Raw genomic sequence first — 17,692 nt, 5'->3', positions numbered from 1 at the left:
GGGTATGTAGATACCAGGTTGAGGAATCGGGAAATAAAAAGAAATAATACCATACATAGTCTATCGAGATCTACTCTAAAAGTCCCAATGACAATAACTTGTTTCCCACCTGCAACAAGAAATAATCCGCATAAACAAGCCCATGATCGGCCCACCTCCTAGGGGCGTATTCATAGTTATTAATAGTAGCGTTCTTCAAGATGGCGTCGAAACCTCCCATGTCGACTTTACCATCCTTCAAGAATTTGGCACGGGGAGATAATGACATCTTGAGTACTGAATTTATAATCTTCTTCGCGGCATATAGCCATTCGGCTCCCTCGAGTGGTCCAGAACAGTGTTTGTAGATCTCAAGGACGCCCGAAACAAATATCATCGCAGCTGATGTGTCACGATAAGTCGGACGAGGCGCGTCGAAATCCCTATATCATTGATTCAAGGTCAGTAACTGCAGTACCTGGGCGGCGGTGTTGAAGAAAATTATGAGATATACTAACCAATGGGGAACACCATCTGCCGGAAGCCTGGATAAGAAATATCTTGCCAACTTTTTTGAAGCATCTAAGAATTCTTTTCGTTTTGTCCATCCGTAGACCTGAGCAAACCCGAGAACACCCCATGCCTGTCCTCGACTCCAAGTGCTATCATCCCAATATCCCTGATTGGTGAATTTGTCCTTTACTTTCCCGCTATGCTGATCAAAGTTGACAACATGAACTGTAGACCAGTCCTCCCGAATGTGGTGCTTTAATGTTGTTGAGGCGTGCGTTATTGCGATATTTGCTAGACGTGCATCGCCAGTTTTAAACGCTACATAGAAGAGCAAGTCAAGATCTTTCTGGTCAGTAAAATTGTATGGAATTATTTGATCATGGAAAAAAACTTACTCAACATGTTATCTATAATGACTAGATAGTCTTTCGACGGATCTTCAAACCTATACCTCTTGGTTCTACACACATCCCAACTTCTAATAGCTCCGACTCTTTCATCATATCTACTGGCCAAACTTTCTGCGGCGGTCACAAGCGTTTGAAAACTTCTATCGTTCCCAGTCAACTCGTAATCTTTTTGAAACGACGGCTGTATCATGAATCCAAGATCATGAGTATCGGTTCGTTTTGCCTGAGCGTGTAGGTTTTCTGACCACCAACGACTGGCGTATAGAAGTTTTGCTTTATGGAGCTTGGCTTGGGGGAAATGGTTTGGATAGAGCTCGGCTCTTTCCAATAAGAGGTAGAGACTTCCGGGGAAGAAGCCGGAGGTCCAGAAATCGATGTCGGTATTTGAGTAGGTTGTCCCGTTTGGAGGTTGTGTGTATTCCGGCGCTGATTCTGGCGGGTTGTTCTAACGAGCAGTTCAATATCGGTTTTAGATTTAGGTCAAGGCATGATAAGTTACCTGCCATAATGCCTCTGCGGCTATCCCCCAAATCTTTGCTACCACGTTTTCTGAGAACAGTTCAGGCAAGAAATCCTCCTGGGCTTGCGTCCAAAAGGGCGAATGGTCTGCATCATTTGAGGCTACCTCAGAACGAAGTGAACCTTTTCGACTCTTTGCTTCATCCCCGGTAGCGGCAATACTGGACGGAGGTGTCTCGGAAATCTGAGAAAGATTCTCCTCCATCATTGTTGAAATAGGTGTTTGGAGGGGAGATTGAATGTCAAGTACTTTTTGATACACTGCGTTAACCTTTTATGTTCCTCTATCGTAAAACATTGAGGTTACATACTTGAATCACGAGCCTCTCTCTCGGATATTGCCTATTATCAGATTGTATCAGCACTTTATCTCGGGATAGCAGCTAATCAGAAACGAGGATACGTACCAGTTGCTCTGGGATACACATTTCAATTGTCTTAGAGAATGGTACCTTCTCCACTATAGCCTTCGGCTTTCTTTGCAATCCGCCGCTGCTCATTGCTTTCTTATGTTCTCTTTGTCAAACTATACAACTGAAAAAGCAAATAAGAGTATATTTCGAAATATTTATCCAAGAACTCAAGAATCTAAAAACCGGAGCGGAAGAAGATATATGCGAATTGAACTTGAAGTAACAGCAATATTATACCAAATCAAAAACCCCTGAAGAGCGCAGAACATCAAAGATCTCGGTAAGTAACAATCTGTTGTTGGGAACAGGAGGAGCTATACCTCTCTAAGTCCTACTCTCACGAGCGGAGGGTATCCGGACTTCTCCCCCTCGACATTCCGAACATGTCCGGAGCATCTCTCGGAACCTGTCCGGACGATTATATAAGCAATTGTTTGGGACCGTTTCAACAACGACCCCTCATCTCTTCTGGTCTTCATGCACTACCGAGATATCCGTCGAGCTCCATCTAGATATCCGTTGATATTCGAAGTAGAGATATTGCTTTGGAGATTTGAGAAGCTGAAATGAGCGTGGGGGTGAGTGAAAAACTGTGTGCAAGGATGGCCGATTTCAAAGCCGTGGTGTTGAGCTAGTCACAATGTATGTAGCTACATCTTAGAGGGACACATCATCAGTATTGGATCAACTCTAAATATGTGTTCATCGATCCTCTCTATCCCAGAGAGCTGGTTCTCTGGAAGGACTCTTTTTGATCTTATCTGCCGAGGAACCCAGCATAATCTGGCCGTCCCCCATGAGCGAGTGATATTTCATGAGTACGGACATCTTTAGTCGCTTCAAGAGTGTTGTCCTTTTTTTCCTCTTATCACAATTGCGCAAAGCACAATATTCGAGTTTTTTATTATTATAAATGTAGTCAGCTGCAGTAAATTACCCGCATTCATCTTAAGAGATTGCCTCATCTCTCTTGATTATTACGCCAAATTGCAATTACCTATTATAACAACAATACATTCATACACCACGAAATCAAAGTATGGCCAGACCGCGAGTATAAGAAGCTTCTCAGGACTAAATGTATAGTTACAGTTCGATCTTTTATACTTGGTATCCGGCCAGATGTTCACAACTGCCATCTGTTGTCACGAACTCATCCAAGAAAGGAAATTAAAACATCACCCCCACGTCAGAAATCAACAATGACTCTCTCCGACCAATGAATCAAGTTATGATCTCTTCAAAATCAGGAGGTATTCTGCCGATCGAATCGGAATACCGGCCCGGGTCTGAGAGATAGTCTTCTTCATTCCTTTGGATGATTTTCGATAAAATAGTTGTATATCATGTGGACCAGAATTGAGACGAGGTTGTAAAACTGGGATCGCTCCTAGCCGGTGATTAATATAGCTCCATCTTTCAATACTGAAACAGTTAATGTTTGAAGAAAGAGGGACCCAACGAGAGCAGGGTTTTCTGTAGATATTTCTCTTGCAAACTCGTTCCATATCCCCGCACGGTGAGGGGAACAATTCCACACTTTCCTCCGCTGCCCGTTCTTCTACGGTATATTATGAAGGTTTACTGCTCTAATTGATTATCATGAATTCATGCGTCATTATACGTGGAGATAACTATGGTTTATTTGCCAGTCTTAGACCATTCACGTACACTCCTCGCCCAGCGGACGTTTTGTAATGTAGCAGGTATAGTGAAGAGTGTGGAACACGTTAACAAATCTTGGTATCTCTACTATCAATGAGTTGATCTTACGCCTAGATTCTAGCATTCTGTTACTTGGGGGCGGTGTTGAAGGATAGTTCTAACTCGTCATAGAGGATTGAGAGCCGCTGCATATGGTTTACTATATATATACCGCATCCACAACTTAAATGCAATCACCGGTTATATTTAACTGGCATAAATCTGGGGTGAACAATTTAGAGAAGGATTATCGGTGCATGCATAGCCGAATAAGAATGAGGGGTATCTGTGCTCTGTCTGCTCCACCGGTGCGGGCCATGGACGGATGTTCGGCACGAGCCGAGAAATCTGAAAATCAGCCATTTAAGAGTGGCCTCTCTTCCGTCCTTTTCTCGCTGGCTCATCATTAGCCATTCAACGCTCACTCACTTGGTGTCATCCCGTGCTATTCAGCATCGACTTATCACCACAATAGTTTGACCAGCCACTCAACAATCGATGAATTATATTATCAATTAATCAATCAATCATTATTGGCCAGCCACTAATTCCTCCAATACAATAAGAGGCCTAGCACATCGAATTTTCCCTCACGGAGTGGGGAGTGGACCTGTATGGGCGGAAGGATGGAATGACGGAAGGATAGAAGGGCGGAAGGATCCGGATGGAAGGACGGAAGGATGGAAGGAGGCATAGTAGTCACCGGTACTGGTGAGAATAGCCGATTTTAATGCTAGCTGCGGGCTCTCTATACAGTGTACACTTCTAAAGTAGCCGACCACCACCACCACACCTGTACCGAAACCCCCCCCCCAAAAAAAAAAAAAAAAACTATATAACTTTCATCTTCAACCATCAATTCAAGTATCTCACAGAAACAAAAAAGTGGCTCAGATTCCCACCATACTGGATAACATACATCCACTCTTCTGGCTGTATTTTCAGTAAAGCTCAGAGGTTTAGAGGAATGTGCCATCTGGATCTTTGCGATTTTCAAAAAACTAGTGGAGTTGACGGGAATATTTGATCAATGGTCAAATTTCGTTGGAGTGATGGTGATGGTACATCAACTGGTGAAGACCTGACCGAGCTGTCCCTCTTCCAAGATTTGTTTTGCCTCGAATTCGGAGAGGCGGTGTTTTCCCGTGAGTGAGTTTTACAGGAGCTCGTGGTTCACATAGTGAGGATGGCATTGTGAGAAGGGGCGCACAAAATCAGCTCCTCACAACGTCAGTGCTGGCTTTGGAGTACTGAAGTGGGAAATCTAATGGTATTTTACGTCGGCATGGCGTACCAATTAAAGTTATCGGCCATTACGCCCATCTTCGTTAGATTCATGTGGTTCAAGCTTGTTTCATGAGCGCAGTTAGTTACATGTATTTGAAGGTATTTAGTAGACACAGTGCTCATTCGATACCGATCCCACGCCCATCAATTTTCTCATTGATAGTTTCTTTCCTTTCTGAGTGAAATGGTTAGCCATATGAATGAGGCTAGCACTGTAGTGCTCTGGATTTTGATTTGGACTGGCCCGTGCATACATATACAGTCGTTCGCCGACATAACGAATGCCAAAAAAGCCACAAATTTGCTATAACGAACGGGTTTCGGTGATCTGAATCTAAATTTCACATAGAAACTTGCCTGCTATACCGAATAATCTGCTGTATCGAACGGAAAACTTTGGAATATGCACGTTCGTTATATCGGCGGACGACTGTATATTCAACTGCATGCGCAGGCTTCCCACAGCGCGCATTATTAATATCCCCACGTGATATCACTTAAATTTTGGAACCAGTGGAGCTCTCGCGTTTATCTTATTGCTTATTATGGGACTATAGGAAATACATATACATGTAGCTTTATAGACCCAAAAGGCTGACGAATAACAATCTCATTTCGGAAAATTGGGTGAACCGAGGTCGAGTGATATCTCATGATAATGAATAGATGAATTCTGCGAGACTTTATATTTGAAAATTCGTGTGCTATATATGATGTACCCCATGATTTACGGGAGAGTTTAATACATGTATTTGAAGAACCACGATTAAGGATGCCAAAATGAAAAACGAAAATATACCTCCCATCACCCTGAAATTCCTTGGCATTTAATCCACATCAACAATCCAATCAACAAATACAAAATCCCCCAACTCGACACCAGCCACGTATTTCACAAATATCTTTCCCATCTTTGCCAAAACCTCATTTCCCTCCAGCGATTTCCCCTCGACTTCCAGGTCTAAGGCCAACTTCATGACATTGTTATGTACTGCTGGAGTCGGCCCAACCGGGGGTCCCAACGGCCTCGGGAAATGGTTCGTTCCCTCATCAAGTTTCTCAAATACCTGCATAAAAAAGCCTAAAAGCGCCGAAAGGTTGAGTGATCCATTCGGAACTGAACCGTTGATATCCAAAATCAATGCACGTCTAAGTGATAGGAGGAAATCCTCGTCGGGTTTTTCTGGGTGATTGATTTTAACTTTATCACTCGGCATATTTTCAGATCGTCTCATAAGCTCGAAAAGCACCTTCTCCTTTTGCCTTCTCTCTTTCTGGGCCGCGGAAGTATCATTGACGATAGGAATTCTCTCCTTAGGCAGCCTCTCGGGAATCCAATCTTCATCTTGAAGGGCACGGAGTAGACTCTTCCGATGGAAGCATCGGATCTCTGCGCGACGGTATAGGCTCGACATCCGTTCCCCACTATCAAGTACGTTACCACCTCTGTTCATGCGTTTCTTTCGTGGATCCGCCAGAACCTGTGCCTTCACTCCAGCAGCCAACATCCAAGACTTGAAAAAGTTTTTCTTGGGTCTTTTTCCACCGGTGAAAAGGTCGTTTCCAAACACTGTCAATAGGTCCTCCATGATGTTGAACTTGCCTTCGGGAATATGGCCGGTAGCGAGAAACATATTGTAAAGATGAAAAATGCACAATGCAAGGCCTGATTTATCCCACGCAGAGATACCGAAATCATACACAAAGTTCATTGCTTCTGCTAAACCAGTTCCACAAAGCCAAGGGTTATAGGCCCACATCCCGTTGGTCTTTATGTACTCGAACCTAGATGCTGGGGCGCCTTCCGCCCGTGAGAGCATAGTATCGCCAAGGACGAGCTGTATTTCAGTCATGATATTTTTAATCTCATCAATTGGGTACTTGTGCCGCCGAGGATCCCCATAACGCTCTTGGTCAACCATGTATTCATGCGCAAGATCGCTTGTCCCCTTCAAGCATTTCGATTTGAATGAATCCATCTCCGTAAAAATTTGCTCCCACGGCTTCGGAGGCGAAACACTGTCCCCAATCATGACATCAAGATGCCAGCCTCTGAATGCAGTCATCGAGTCGAGCATGACTTGAGTTTGAAAAACGTGATGTGGTTTGATAAGCCTTGCAAGTGGTGCGTCTTTACGTTTCATCGCGAGGGTTGCAATTTCGCTTACGAATTCTACAGGGCCCCAAAGCATACGGCGTGTCTGGCGTCCCATATTTTCTATACTCCAGTCCCATGTTTCTAGAGTTTTTGGTTGGAACGCTCTAGTGAGAAGTGTAGAGGCATAAGAGTTCACAAAGTCGTAAAACCACAGCATAGAAAAGTCTGAACGCCATTGCCGCCGCTTCTGCGCGCTGAGTGTTCCCAGCCCCAAATTCGGATCCCATCTCAATGAGACATAGGCAGGTGAGGGTTTGCCGTTTCTGTTGATTCGGTAGTCCGTGATGAATCTTGTAAGATCCTCATGTGCATAAATACAGAAATGTTCGCGGAAGTCTACCACGGTGGTTTCAAGGGTGCCTAGTGGACCTATCTTTGCAAACTTGAGTTTGCCAGTCGACCCTTCTAGGTCTCCACGGCAGAAAATATGGATGATGTTGTCAAAGCTGCTGAATTGAGAGAATTCTGCAGCTGCATCATACTGAAGCTGTTTGACTCTCTCGCTACAGCCACGTTGCTAAGGGCACCTGCGACAGCTATGTGCAATTCATCTTCTGCGACTTGTCGCCATAGGCTTGCGGTATATCTTCATTTGCTGCGTCAGCAAAATAATGATAATGATTGCAATAAAACAATTTTATAGATTTTACCTCCTGAGGTCAACCATATCCTTGAGGAAACAGAAAGCACCAAAAACGGCCTCTGTCTCAGCTCCTGGGTCATCCTTGAGCTTGAAGTCCTCCAATGGCCACTCCTGTGGTTTCGGTTCCGGCGCCGCTGTAGGCTTCTTTTTCTTTCCTTTGCCCTTTTTGTTCTTTCGCTGAGCCCGTTGTGGTGCAGGCTTGTCTGGGTTATTAGATGCCTCTCCGTCAGAAGATAGCATGGCCACCTCAAGCCCTTCGAACCGATTTGCAAGCTCATGATCATCTGTCACCTCATCGCCAGGCTTTTGCTTCCGCTCCTCCGCTTCTCGTTCTTCCCACTCTGGGCCGCCTAGAACCTTGTACGCAGTGTTCAAGGCATCAAGAAAAGCCTTGTGGGCCTTGTTTGCTTTCTTGATTTCCACGTCTGGATCCCCCGCATATATGCTAGCCCAGAACTGATACGCACTCGTACGGGCATTGATCACATATCGGAAGAGCCTAAACACCGTTGTTGGGATAGTTTTTTCTGATTTTGCAATCAGCTCCGACAATGATATGAGCGATGCTACAGTGATTGCAGGGCTGTCTATCTTCACCAATTGAGGCTTGCTGGGGTTATCTTCAGCCGCCTTGGAGGAGGGGGGGGAGGAGGGGGGTTGGGAGGCGGTCGAGTCTGAAGAACCTTTCCGCTCTTGCTTCTCCTGTCTTCGTTTGATGTTTGATGCCGTGGTGATTATCCAGCGTATTATCTGGGCGTTGTCGCGTTTGTACTCAAGGTACGAGTTACGGCTTGGGGGGGGGGGGTCGACATCTGAACAAGCTGTTTTGAGCGTCTGAAGAGATTTTCGGTTCTCTGGTTGAAGTCACTTAAGAATCTTAAAGCTGTGTTGTGTTGGCAACCTTACCGACTTGGTGTGGAGGCCAGACGACCTCCATTTCATAACGGTCTAGACTTTGGCAGAAGTCAAATTTTTGAGACAGATTCCTCCACTCTCCGTCCCCCATCCAAATATAACCATATGATTCCAGTAACACTGGAAATGATATTTTGAGTGAATATCTCAAAATATTACTTAGGCGTTCACAACATTTTACTGAACGCCCAAGTAGTCCATGACGTCGATCAATTTAAGCAACTAACATTGTGTACTAAGCTCAATCTGGATTAGTCTAATACTAGACATCACGACTACAGCAAACACTCGGCGCACCAACGTTAACCGCATGTACCCACCCGCACCTACATGCGAATTCGGTTTACAGTCGTCCGCCGATATAACGAACGTGTTCGATACAGCAGATTATTCGGTATAGCAGGCAAGTTTCTATGTGAAATTTAGATTCGGATCACCGAACGACTGTACTTGACAACTATGTACAGTTCCAGTCTCTCTTCTAATTTCACAGTGTGATAATATTAAAAATATATACATTAAAATCTCTAAATTCATAACGCGTATCTAAACCCCATTAAACATCAAAGAAAAGCACCCTTTTGATATTGGTATATGTGTCCAACATAGGAAAACCCCAATCTTCAGTAGTACCTACAATATCACAAACTAGTATCCTTGTAGTCTCCTTCGATTCCTAATGATATCTCTTAAATACGGCGCTGTTCCATTCCCCGTGATGCCAGGAACCCAATCCTCCCGCCTTATCGCAACCCACAAAGCACCAGCGATAGCACAGATCATGGTAACAGTATCGACAACGGTTTGCGCAACATTGATGCGCGCCCAGGGATATACGATCCCTCTAAAGGACATCAAATCGACAAGAACAAAAAACGTGCCATTGACGATTATCGCTGTTGAAACAAGGGCCAGCAGGATCTTGATTTCCTAGATGCAGGGGGGCAACTGTATCAGCTTCTTGTATCTCTACCTAGCTTTAGAGGAAGAGATGATATTTACCCTTTTGTCTTGATTCAGCTTATCTGCCCGGCGTAGCAGGTGTGATGAGAAGTTCGAAAAATGAAGACCGCATATAAGCAGCATAAAGTCATACACAAAAACGACCCTATCCCAGTGTATCTGATAACGGCCCACGGAGTTCTCCCACGTGACGCCATTTCTTCCACGATAAATATCATTTGAATCCATGGTGTACTTGATATTGAACCCCATTATCGTGATAACAATCGCAAACATCACCGCCACGAAAAATCGATCCAGATATATCATAAGTAACGCGGCCCTCGATGTTCTCCCGGGGCTGAGGGCGCAGAGGCGGTTATGCAGGATTGAAAATATAGACTCCAGCAAGCACAGCTTTCCAAGGTAGTAGCCCATCGTGAAGAAGCCCCGCATTATGTTATATGTCTGGCGGACGCTTAAATCCTCAGCAAGAAAAAGTGTACCGGTTATGATGTTAAAGATTGTGGAGGAGGTGAGGAAAATAAACGTAAATGGAAGCTGGGCGAGTAGGCCTTTCCGTATATCGCGGTTGGTATACCTGTAGAATATGAATGCGGAACTAAGGAGCCCAACCAGATAGAGACTATTGATTGCTACTGGAGCCTCCATCATAGCGCGCGGACTCTTGCTATAATCGATGATGGGATATATGACCTCTGGTGAGGGCTCTGTAGGACCCGTCATCTCTCCAAATGCACCGCGTCGGGGAGCCATCTTGTTATCGGCCGAAGTCCTAATCTAGTTGATTGTTTTCGAGGGAGACTATATCAAATATATGGTGCTGCTGCTAGCTTGAGGATATTCAAAGGCCTGTATCTTGGGTGTTTCCAATACTCAAGATAAAGCGGTTATCAGCATTAAGTAGGGTTTTCGTTCAGTGATATATCCATCGGATCTGCCTTATGTATGATTGGTTGCTGTAGCGGTAAATTCAAAGCCTTGCGAGTACGTGGTAAACCCCATCACAGCCTAGCGGTCTCAAGAACGCACTTTAAATCCTCACACTAATGAAGCGTCCCCAATTAATGGCCCCAGAGATAGGGAGGCAGTGTTACATGATGCTCTTATATAATAAGCGCGCGCGGGATGTCAATAAGATCTACTGCGGTTAGTTGATCGCAAAAGCTCAACCTGGATTATTATCGAAGCATCATGTATTTGATGGCGGCTTGTATATTAGCTTGAGCACAATATCCCAGAGTTCAACCAGACACAAGATAACAAAGACAGAGCTCTTTTATTCTTTGATGAGAAGGATGTGGCTCTAGAAGTGTCGTTCTAAGCACTGACATGATCCAACAGCCGCAGATCAGTCAACGTGAGACCACGAGACTCCTCTATCCTCAAACGACAGCACGTCCCCTGCTCTGGGAACACGGGGCGCAACAAAACGCCCGATCTCAGAGGACGAGAGCTTAACCTTAAGACGTTTCATTAATTCAAGTCGACTGATACAGTTCAGCGCTAGCGAACAAGGTCGCTGAGGCTGTGTACCTACAAACGATGCGTGTCTTGGCGTATGTGAGTTTGCTGTAAGTACCACCTAGACCTACCGCAGAATCTCAGGAATAACGAGTCGGACTGGGCTGGAATACCCGTTGGTCAAGACGACCAAGAGTTACGCTTTGGGTCTGTCGGATTGAGGCTCAACACTCATTTGACCAATCTGAAGCCCAGTATTCTCAGTCCAGTTCGATTCGTTATTCCTGAGATTTTGCGGTACCTTATTGCCTTAACGTGCATTTATCCAGGTTGAGAATTTCGAGGCCTTCAATGAGCAAGTGTCATCTGATGAAATGAAATTTAAAGGTTGATAGAACTCAGTAGATGAAATTGGCGTACCGTACGTTGACTGCACGCCAGTGTGTAACCAGTACTGGTGCAGCCTTGCTCGAGAGTGATCGGCAACTTAAGAGTGATCGTGGGTGACTACGGCCCAACCGCAATTTATGCATTTAAGCCCCTTCCTCCCCCCTTCCATCCCACATGGCCACCCATTTCGAGCCCAAGGCGACTTACTATCTACCTCTAGGCTGATTCCATCCACTCTCACCATGATAGAGTATATCTATCGCATCGATTAATTGCAACCAATTAATTGCAATGGGGCTGGTAGTACAATAGTACAGTACCTACATGTACTCTACAGTAATCCTCATCCCTCTGTTTCGTGATCTTCGTCTCGAGGTATCCTAGGTAGCATACATATATGCAGATTTGCAACAATACCATGGCTTCTTGTACCCAGCCTAGTGTAGGTCTCCCAACCCGAGAGCTACCTATACCTATACTATATATCGGTTCAAATCGTAACGAGTTGCTGGCCTAGGTATAAATTATATAGCCCTGGGGCATACATTCCACAACCATACTAAATTACATGTAATAATATGGCAACTAACCTGCCTCACAACAAGCACGGTCTTATGTAATAGCTATCCAGCAGCCTCACGGAATATTGTGCGAAATATGCCGCACAGATGATCTTGATATCCGAGTTTAATGGTGCGAAAGAGGTTTCATTTTCGTACCGCAAAATTAACTATAACTGTGTATAGTTTCCCAGGAGACCGAAAGGACGATCCTCGTTACTACTAAAGTTCACAATCCTACATGTATGTTTAAATTTACGATATCTCTTCCAAGATTTGTAGCTGGCGCTAAGCAAAGTACTCTAGTTAATTACATGTACGCAAAGCGGATACGTTATCATCCACTCTACTTAAGTTACTCAAGTTCTCTACACTAATTAGAGCAGGCCTACCTCGTGGTACTGCATGTACAATAGACACTAGAAGCTTCCCTGACTCAGATCCGGCCCCGCAAATTTTTACTGTTCCCAAGTGTTCGGATTGGAATGGTCAGGGTAGTGTAGTGTAGCTAGCCATCTAGAGCTCGGCATTGGTACGGTTGGCTAATCGGAAAATAAACGATCGGGAGAAGAAGCAAAAAATAATTCTAAAGTACATATAGAGTATGTACCTGGAGCCTATAATTGCTTTTGTTCGGAGAATTTACAACAGAGCACCAAACACATGATTCCGTGCAGGGCTGTGCAACATGTGCATGTGCAGCTAATCAACGTTAATCGAGTGATGGCTGGTGTCTGAAGTGCTGAGAGGATTCGAGCCGATGCCTTGAAGCCCATTGATCGTCCCCCAACAACACCAACCACCTGGAAAAGAAAACTTCTGGTAAATTTACCAAACATTGTCACAATGAGCACAGAGAAACACTCGAATATGCTTATACCCGGCACAAAATTGTATCATCTATTTGATGCAAATATACGAGAAAAAAGAAGATCCAAACTTCCCACAACCCCACAAGTCCACCCACCCCGCAACCCTCATCCGCAATAAAAGAAAACTCCCATCCAAACCAGAGAAACAACGAAAAGAGTCACCAAAGAAGAAAACCGTCCCAAAGAAAAAAAAACAAGACCCTAACTGTATAACTGTAAAAAAAAAAAATGTCCAACCCTATCTCTAGTAATGGCCGGAAGGACCCCTCTCGCTCTGGTGCCTTTGCGGGGCGGGGCGGTATGTGGTGCTTGGGTCCTCGTCGTCGTTGTAGAGAGCGCGGACACGAAGAGAGCCCTCTCCATCGTGCTCCTCAACACGGTCACCGCTGGTGTTGTAGCTGATAGTGGTGTTTGTACGTTGAACCTGGCCAGGGCGGGGCTCCTGGTAGGATCCAGTAGGACCGCGCTGCTGCTGCTGCGGCTGCGACTGAGGCATGTTGCTAGGGGCCTTGCCAGGCTCGTCCCAGTTGTAATGGGCACGCATCGCAGGGCCCTCGCCCTCGCCGGAGTACTCCTCGATAAGGTCGCCGGTCAAGGGGTCGCGGCGGGAGGTGGTATCCTTGCGAGTGATTCCTGGCCTATCGGGCCCTTGTGAGTAGTTTGAGGTTGACGCCTGTTGGCCACCTCCTGCTCCTCCTTGGCGCTGGGCTTGCTGCTGGTTTGCATGGTCCAGGAGTGCCTTGTCGATGGTAGCCTGGGAAAGAACGTTGGAGACACGCTCGTCATTTCTCTCGTATCCACCGCTGTAAAGATGTCAGTTAGGAAGGTTCATGAAAACAAGATATTTCCTTTTCAGTAAAAGAAGAAAAAGAGAAAGGTAACAAGATATGGAACGTACCTAGACATTGTGTATAAAGTGTTATGGGTTTTAGAGCTTAAAGCCTGATGGATTAAATTTTTGAATAGAACCGTGAGAAGATTCTAGTAGATGGTTCAAGAAGCTTGTGATATTGTGTGATGAGAGTGAAGAGTAGAATGCAAAAACTGGTGCGGGAATCCAGCGGATTTTATACCAAGTGCTCATCCAGCTAAAAGCCAGAGAGCTAGCCAGCAGCTAACCCTCCTTCTCATCCCGCTACCTGGATTTTTCCCTGCCCCTCACCACATCAACCCCTCACTAACCAACCACCAACCCACTCAGTCAACTCTCTTACCTCTTCCCGCCGCTATCGACGTGTCGAGTTTGCAGCTATTCCAGTCATGGTGAGGTGGTGGATGTGGTGGTGGTGGTGGTAGCGGTTGTGGTTGTGGTGGTGGTCCGTGGGTAGTATGGAGGGAAGCTCTACATGCTCTACTAGACAGGCATGGTGCAAGCCCCTTCTGTTCTGGGTTATTGGAAGTCAATTGGCCCTTCCTTGGGGGGGTACCTTCGCCACTCTGGGTCGGGTCTCTGGTAAAACAAAACCAAACACCGCCAGTGGTTCGTCCCGGATGCATGTGCTGTACAACAGACTAAGCTCGATCAGATCTGCCCTGCTGCGGAGAAAGATGGAGGCGAGAAAAAGAAGCATGGGTAAAACCATGGCTTCTGGAACGGCGAGCGAGACGTCCCCTCTCACTGGACTGTTGGTGTTGTGGTAGGTCCTATTTGTGGTTCTGATATAGGGTATCTTGGAGCTGTAGAGCAGTCGGTACATACTCTACTTCCTAGTAGACCCTACATACAACTACATACATACCTACCTAACTCTAGCTCACATACATAATCTACATAGATACTCCAGATTGCAATGCGTGAATGTATATGCAGGCTCGTATGTATGTCGAGCAAATGCAATTCCTCCCTCGAATACCCCCCCAAGTACTCTACCAGTGCCCCACCACCCGAAAGCGGGGCGGGACAAAGGAGGGGCAATGAACTCGCGATACCAAGGGCTCAAAGCTCCATCCAGATATGCGCTGGTTCAAACGGATTGGCCAGGAGGGGCCAACAACTCGACAGAGAGAGGGCGGTGGTGCTTGCATCGAGGCTAAACCCACAGTTGCAAAGACCTGCCCGACGTGAGGATGCAGCTATTGTATCTTACCTGCATCTGGACTAGATGCTTGGTATCGCCAAGTCGGTTGGCAGATCGTTTGCGAGGGTGATTCTGATGTGTTGGCGGGCAGTTGCAGGGGTCATGATACACGGTAAGTAGCTTCACTATCTGAGGGCAGACATGACAGACATGAGGCAACCAAGCAGGGAAAAGAGGCAGCGGCTGATGGAGGGGCAACACGCGCTGAGGGGTGGAGAGAGGAGGAGGAAGAGGAGGAGAGGGGGGGGGCTGTGGTGAGGGGCATCACACAAGAGAGACATTTTGGTTCCTTTTCGCTGGTGTCTGAGACACAGAACACGCGGGCACTGGCTCAGGTACAGGAACAAATGATGTCGCGGTGCGGCAGTATCAAGGTACGGGCAGTCACGAGAAACACTAGTACTAGCAGTAAAGCAGTAACGGCGAGACTTCAACAACGTCTCAAGCTCTCTCTAGCTCGGCGGGTAGAGAGATGCTGGAGAGTAACTACATCATGCTTCTTCTTCTGAGGCTGCTGCTTCACATAAAAGGGCGCTTCGAAAAAAAGGCACAGAATCAAGACATGACTGAAGCTGAAAAAAGTGCCAACTGTCCAATTATCTATCTACAAACATACATCACGCTCTACTCTACCAGGCCAGGACAACTAATCGCATCCCCAAGACCTACACAGGGTTTTTTTTTTTTTTTTTTGTTTTGAGACATTATCCACCAACCAACCAGCACCACAACGTTTTCTTACTGGGAAAACGTGTTTCCGTCGAATGGAACAACGAAAATGCGATCTGATCCCTCAACTCCCCGTCGGATTAAAAAAAAAAACACAGATGGGGGAGCTCGGAAGGAAAAAATAATGGAAGAAAGAGAAAGAAAGAGAAAAGAGAAAAAAAGGAAATAAACAAAAAAAAAAAAAAAAAAAAAAAAAAAAGAGGCAAACGTCGGCACTGTAGCTAAGCTAGAGCTAGCTCGCCTTCTTTTACTCCCAGCTTTCGTCGGCGCCCCAACCAATAATCTCACTTGTTGATAACCGCATATCATTGGCAATAGCTCCCACACCCGCGATAAATCCCAAGGCACTATCAACCGTGGGATTTCCAGTCTTTGGGGTTCTCACCATTTCTCCCTGCGAACCGGCCGCGGCCCGGTTCAAGACCTCCTCGAGGTCGTGACGGGTTACTTTACCTTTCCGTCTGGCCTTTGCGGCGCGCTTGATCGCCTCACCCCAACCCAAGTTGAGCCAGTCAGCCTCAGTGGTAGGCGGTACTCGGCTGCCCGGGCGAACATAGACATAATTCCACACCGTCTCCGCTACATGGTATCGCTTGGTAAAGCACCACAGGTAGGGCCATGAGAACGTCCAGAGAAAGGTCACGTAGAAAAACCATCTCCACCACTCGTTCTTGCGCATAAACGAAATACGGTTGGCAGGGAAAACTTCTACACGAGACTCGAACACTGGGAAGTCTACGTCGATACAGCCGCGATAGTTTGTTGCGCGAATCACGGCCTCGATATTGCTTTCCAGCCATTCCAGATCCCAGCCCACACAAGACTTCTTCATGATGAACCTGCGATGCAACATGCAGTGTCAGTGTCAAAGCACAAGTAAGAAGAGTGTTTGGGACCCTTTATCAAGATACGATCGTGTATCATGTAGCGTATCTCGATACGATGTCGAATCGGGATCGCTGTGGATATATATCTAGTGGAGGATGCAGGTGGGGGAGGGAGGGGGAATAGAGGTAGGATAGAGAGGGAGGGGCGCAAGCATACTCTTTCAGTGTTGATTTATCCTCACAGTATTGGTCGGCCCAGCTACGAACCGTTCTTGCTTCCTCCAGGTCGGCAGCCACTGTCTTCCATCTTCCACCACGACTTGTTTTCTTTGTCGGATGGACTGTTTTCAGCGGAGGAAGGATTCCTCCGTTTGAATAGGCTTTCTCGAGACGGTAGCGCAGATTTATCTTCAAGTTAAAATCAGTCACCGTGGACGTCTCGGTCTTGTCGCCATTCCGCTTGCTGACCGAATGGGATCCTTGTATGTGGATTTCCGGTCTGGGTGGATTACGGCTCTCTTGCAAGAGCCATCTGTAGTAGCAAAAACCAAAACCATGATATGAATTAGCTATATAACTCAGTAAAACAAAATGGCTCATTCCCCCCGGGTGAGTTGCGCAGCCAGTCGTAGAAGCTGCACACACGCATATATACTTGCCGCATCCATCACAGAATAAAGCAAAAAAAAGAGAAACAAGTGCTATTGATTTTACCCACCTATAAAGCGCCTCGCCATCAGTGTTGAGGTGTTTGTCGTGGGACACGAGCAGCGTATCTCCCATGCCAAGCTTTGTCCTTATCTTCTTCACCACCGGGCGATAATCCTCAAAGCCTGGCGGGGCATCGTCAATGTCACCGTCCCCACCAGCACCACCAGCACCACCACCAACATTACCATCCCCACCAGCAGCAGCAGCAGCGCCAGCACCATTCACGGCCTGAGCAACACCACCGTAGTCGCCGCCCAGGTCGTCATAGCCAGGCAGCTCCTCGTCGTCGTCGTCCGCCCTCGCATTATCCTCGTAGTGGTCGAGCAGCGGGACGGCGGACGAGGACGAGCCCGCGATGTCGGGCTCGTCGGTGTAGCGCTGCGGGAACGGCTTTCGCGGCGCCTTGGGGTCGCGGCCTTTGATGTCGGTGGGTTCTGACATTGTGGGTTTCTCGTAATTCTGTAGCTAGCTAGGCAGGTGGAGTATGTGATCCAGAGTGTAGAGTGCCAGAGTAAGGCGGAGAGAGTAAGGCTGCGCAGCGCAGTGCAGTGCAGTGC

General features: G+C 46.5%; 5 protein-coding genes across 5 annotated transcripts; all 5 read right to left on the bottom strand.

Annotated features, from left to right (window-relative positions):
• Positions 1 to 70: 70 nt before the first annotated feature.
• On the bottom strand, positions 71 to 1,921 carry H6S33_000458 (uncharacterized protein; the record flags this gene model as incomplete). Its single annotated transcript, XM_044831837.1, has 6 exons — positions 71 to 422; positions 498 to 834; positions 888 to 1,347; positions 1,402 to 1,670; positions 1,733 to 1,763; positions 1,829 to 1,921. The coding sequence occupies 6 exons, from the start codon at positions 1,919 to 1,921 to the stop codon at positions 71 to 73; spliced, it is 1,542 nt and encodes a 513-aa protein (XP_044700017.1).
• Positions 1,922 to 5,652: 3,731 nt separating this feature from the next.
• H6S33_000457 (uncharacterized protein) lies at positions 5,653 to 8,563 on the bottom strand (the record flags this gene model as incomplete). Its single annotated transcript, XM_044831836.1, has 5 exons — positions 5,653 to 6,905; positions 6,963 to 7,454; positions 7,511 to 7,569; positions 7,634 to 8,480; positions 8,533 to 8,563. 5 exons carry the CDS (start codon positions 8,561 to 8,563, stop codon positions 5,653 to 5,655), a joined length of 2,682 nt encoding a protein of 893 aa, XP_044700016.1.
• A 626-nt stretch (positions 8,564 to 9,189) lies between these two features.
• On the bottom strand, positions 9,190 to 10,260 carry H6S33_000456 (uncharacterized protein; the record flags this gene model as incomplete). The annotated part of the gene is made up of 3 exons (XM_044831835.1): positions 9,190 to 9,471; positions 9,544 to 10,058; positions 10,131 to 10,260. The coding sequence occupies 3 exons, from the start codon at positions 10,258 to 10,260 to the stop codon at positions 9,190 to 9,192; spliced, it is 927 nt and encodes a 308-aa protein (XP_044700015.1).
• Positions 10,261 to 13,034: 2,774 nt separating this feature from the next.
• On the bottom strand, positions 13,035 to 13,696 carry H6S33_000455 (uncharacterized protein; the record flags this gene model as incomplete). The annotated part of the gene is made up of 2 exons (XM_044831834.1): positions 13,035 to 13,593; positions 13,689 to 13,696. The coding sequence occupies 2 exons, from the start codon at positions 13,694 to 13,696 to the stop codon at positions 13,035 to 13,037; spliced, it is 567 nt and encodes a 188-aa protein (XP_044700014.1).
• A 2,148-nt stretch (positions 13,697 to 15,844) lies between these two features.
• On the bottom strand, positions 15,845 to 17,576 carry H6S33_000454 (uncharacterized protein; the record flags this gene model as incomplete). Its single annotated transcript, XM_044831833.1, has 3 exons — positions 15,845 to 16,436; positions 16,642 to 16,956; positions 17,143 to 17,576. 3 exons carry the CDS (start codon positions 17,574 to 17,576, stop codon positions 15,845 to 15,847), a joined length of 1,341 nt encoding a protein of 446 aa, XP_044700013.1.
• Between the last annotated feature and the right edge of the window lie 116 nt (positions 17,577 to 17,692).

Source organism: Morchella sextelata (genome assembly GCF_020137385.1).
Source record: "Morchella sextelata strain SCLS chromosome Unknown scls_1, whole genome shotgun sequence".
In the NCBI taxonomy this organism is placed as follows: Eukaryota; Fungi; Ascomycota; class Pezizomycetes; order Pezizales; family Morchellaceae; genus Morchella; species Morchella sextelata.
Note: the sequence above shows the minus strand (reverse complement) of the source record. Positions and strands in the feature narration are given on the sequence as shown.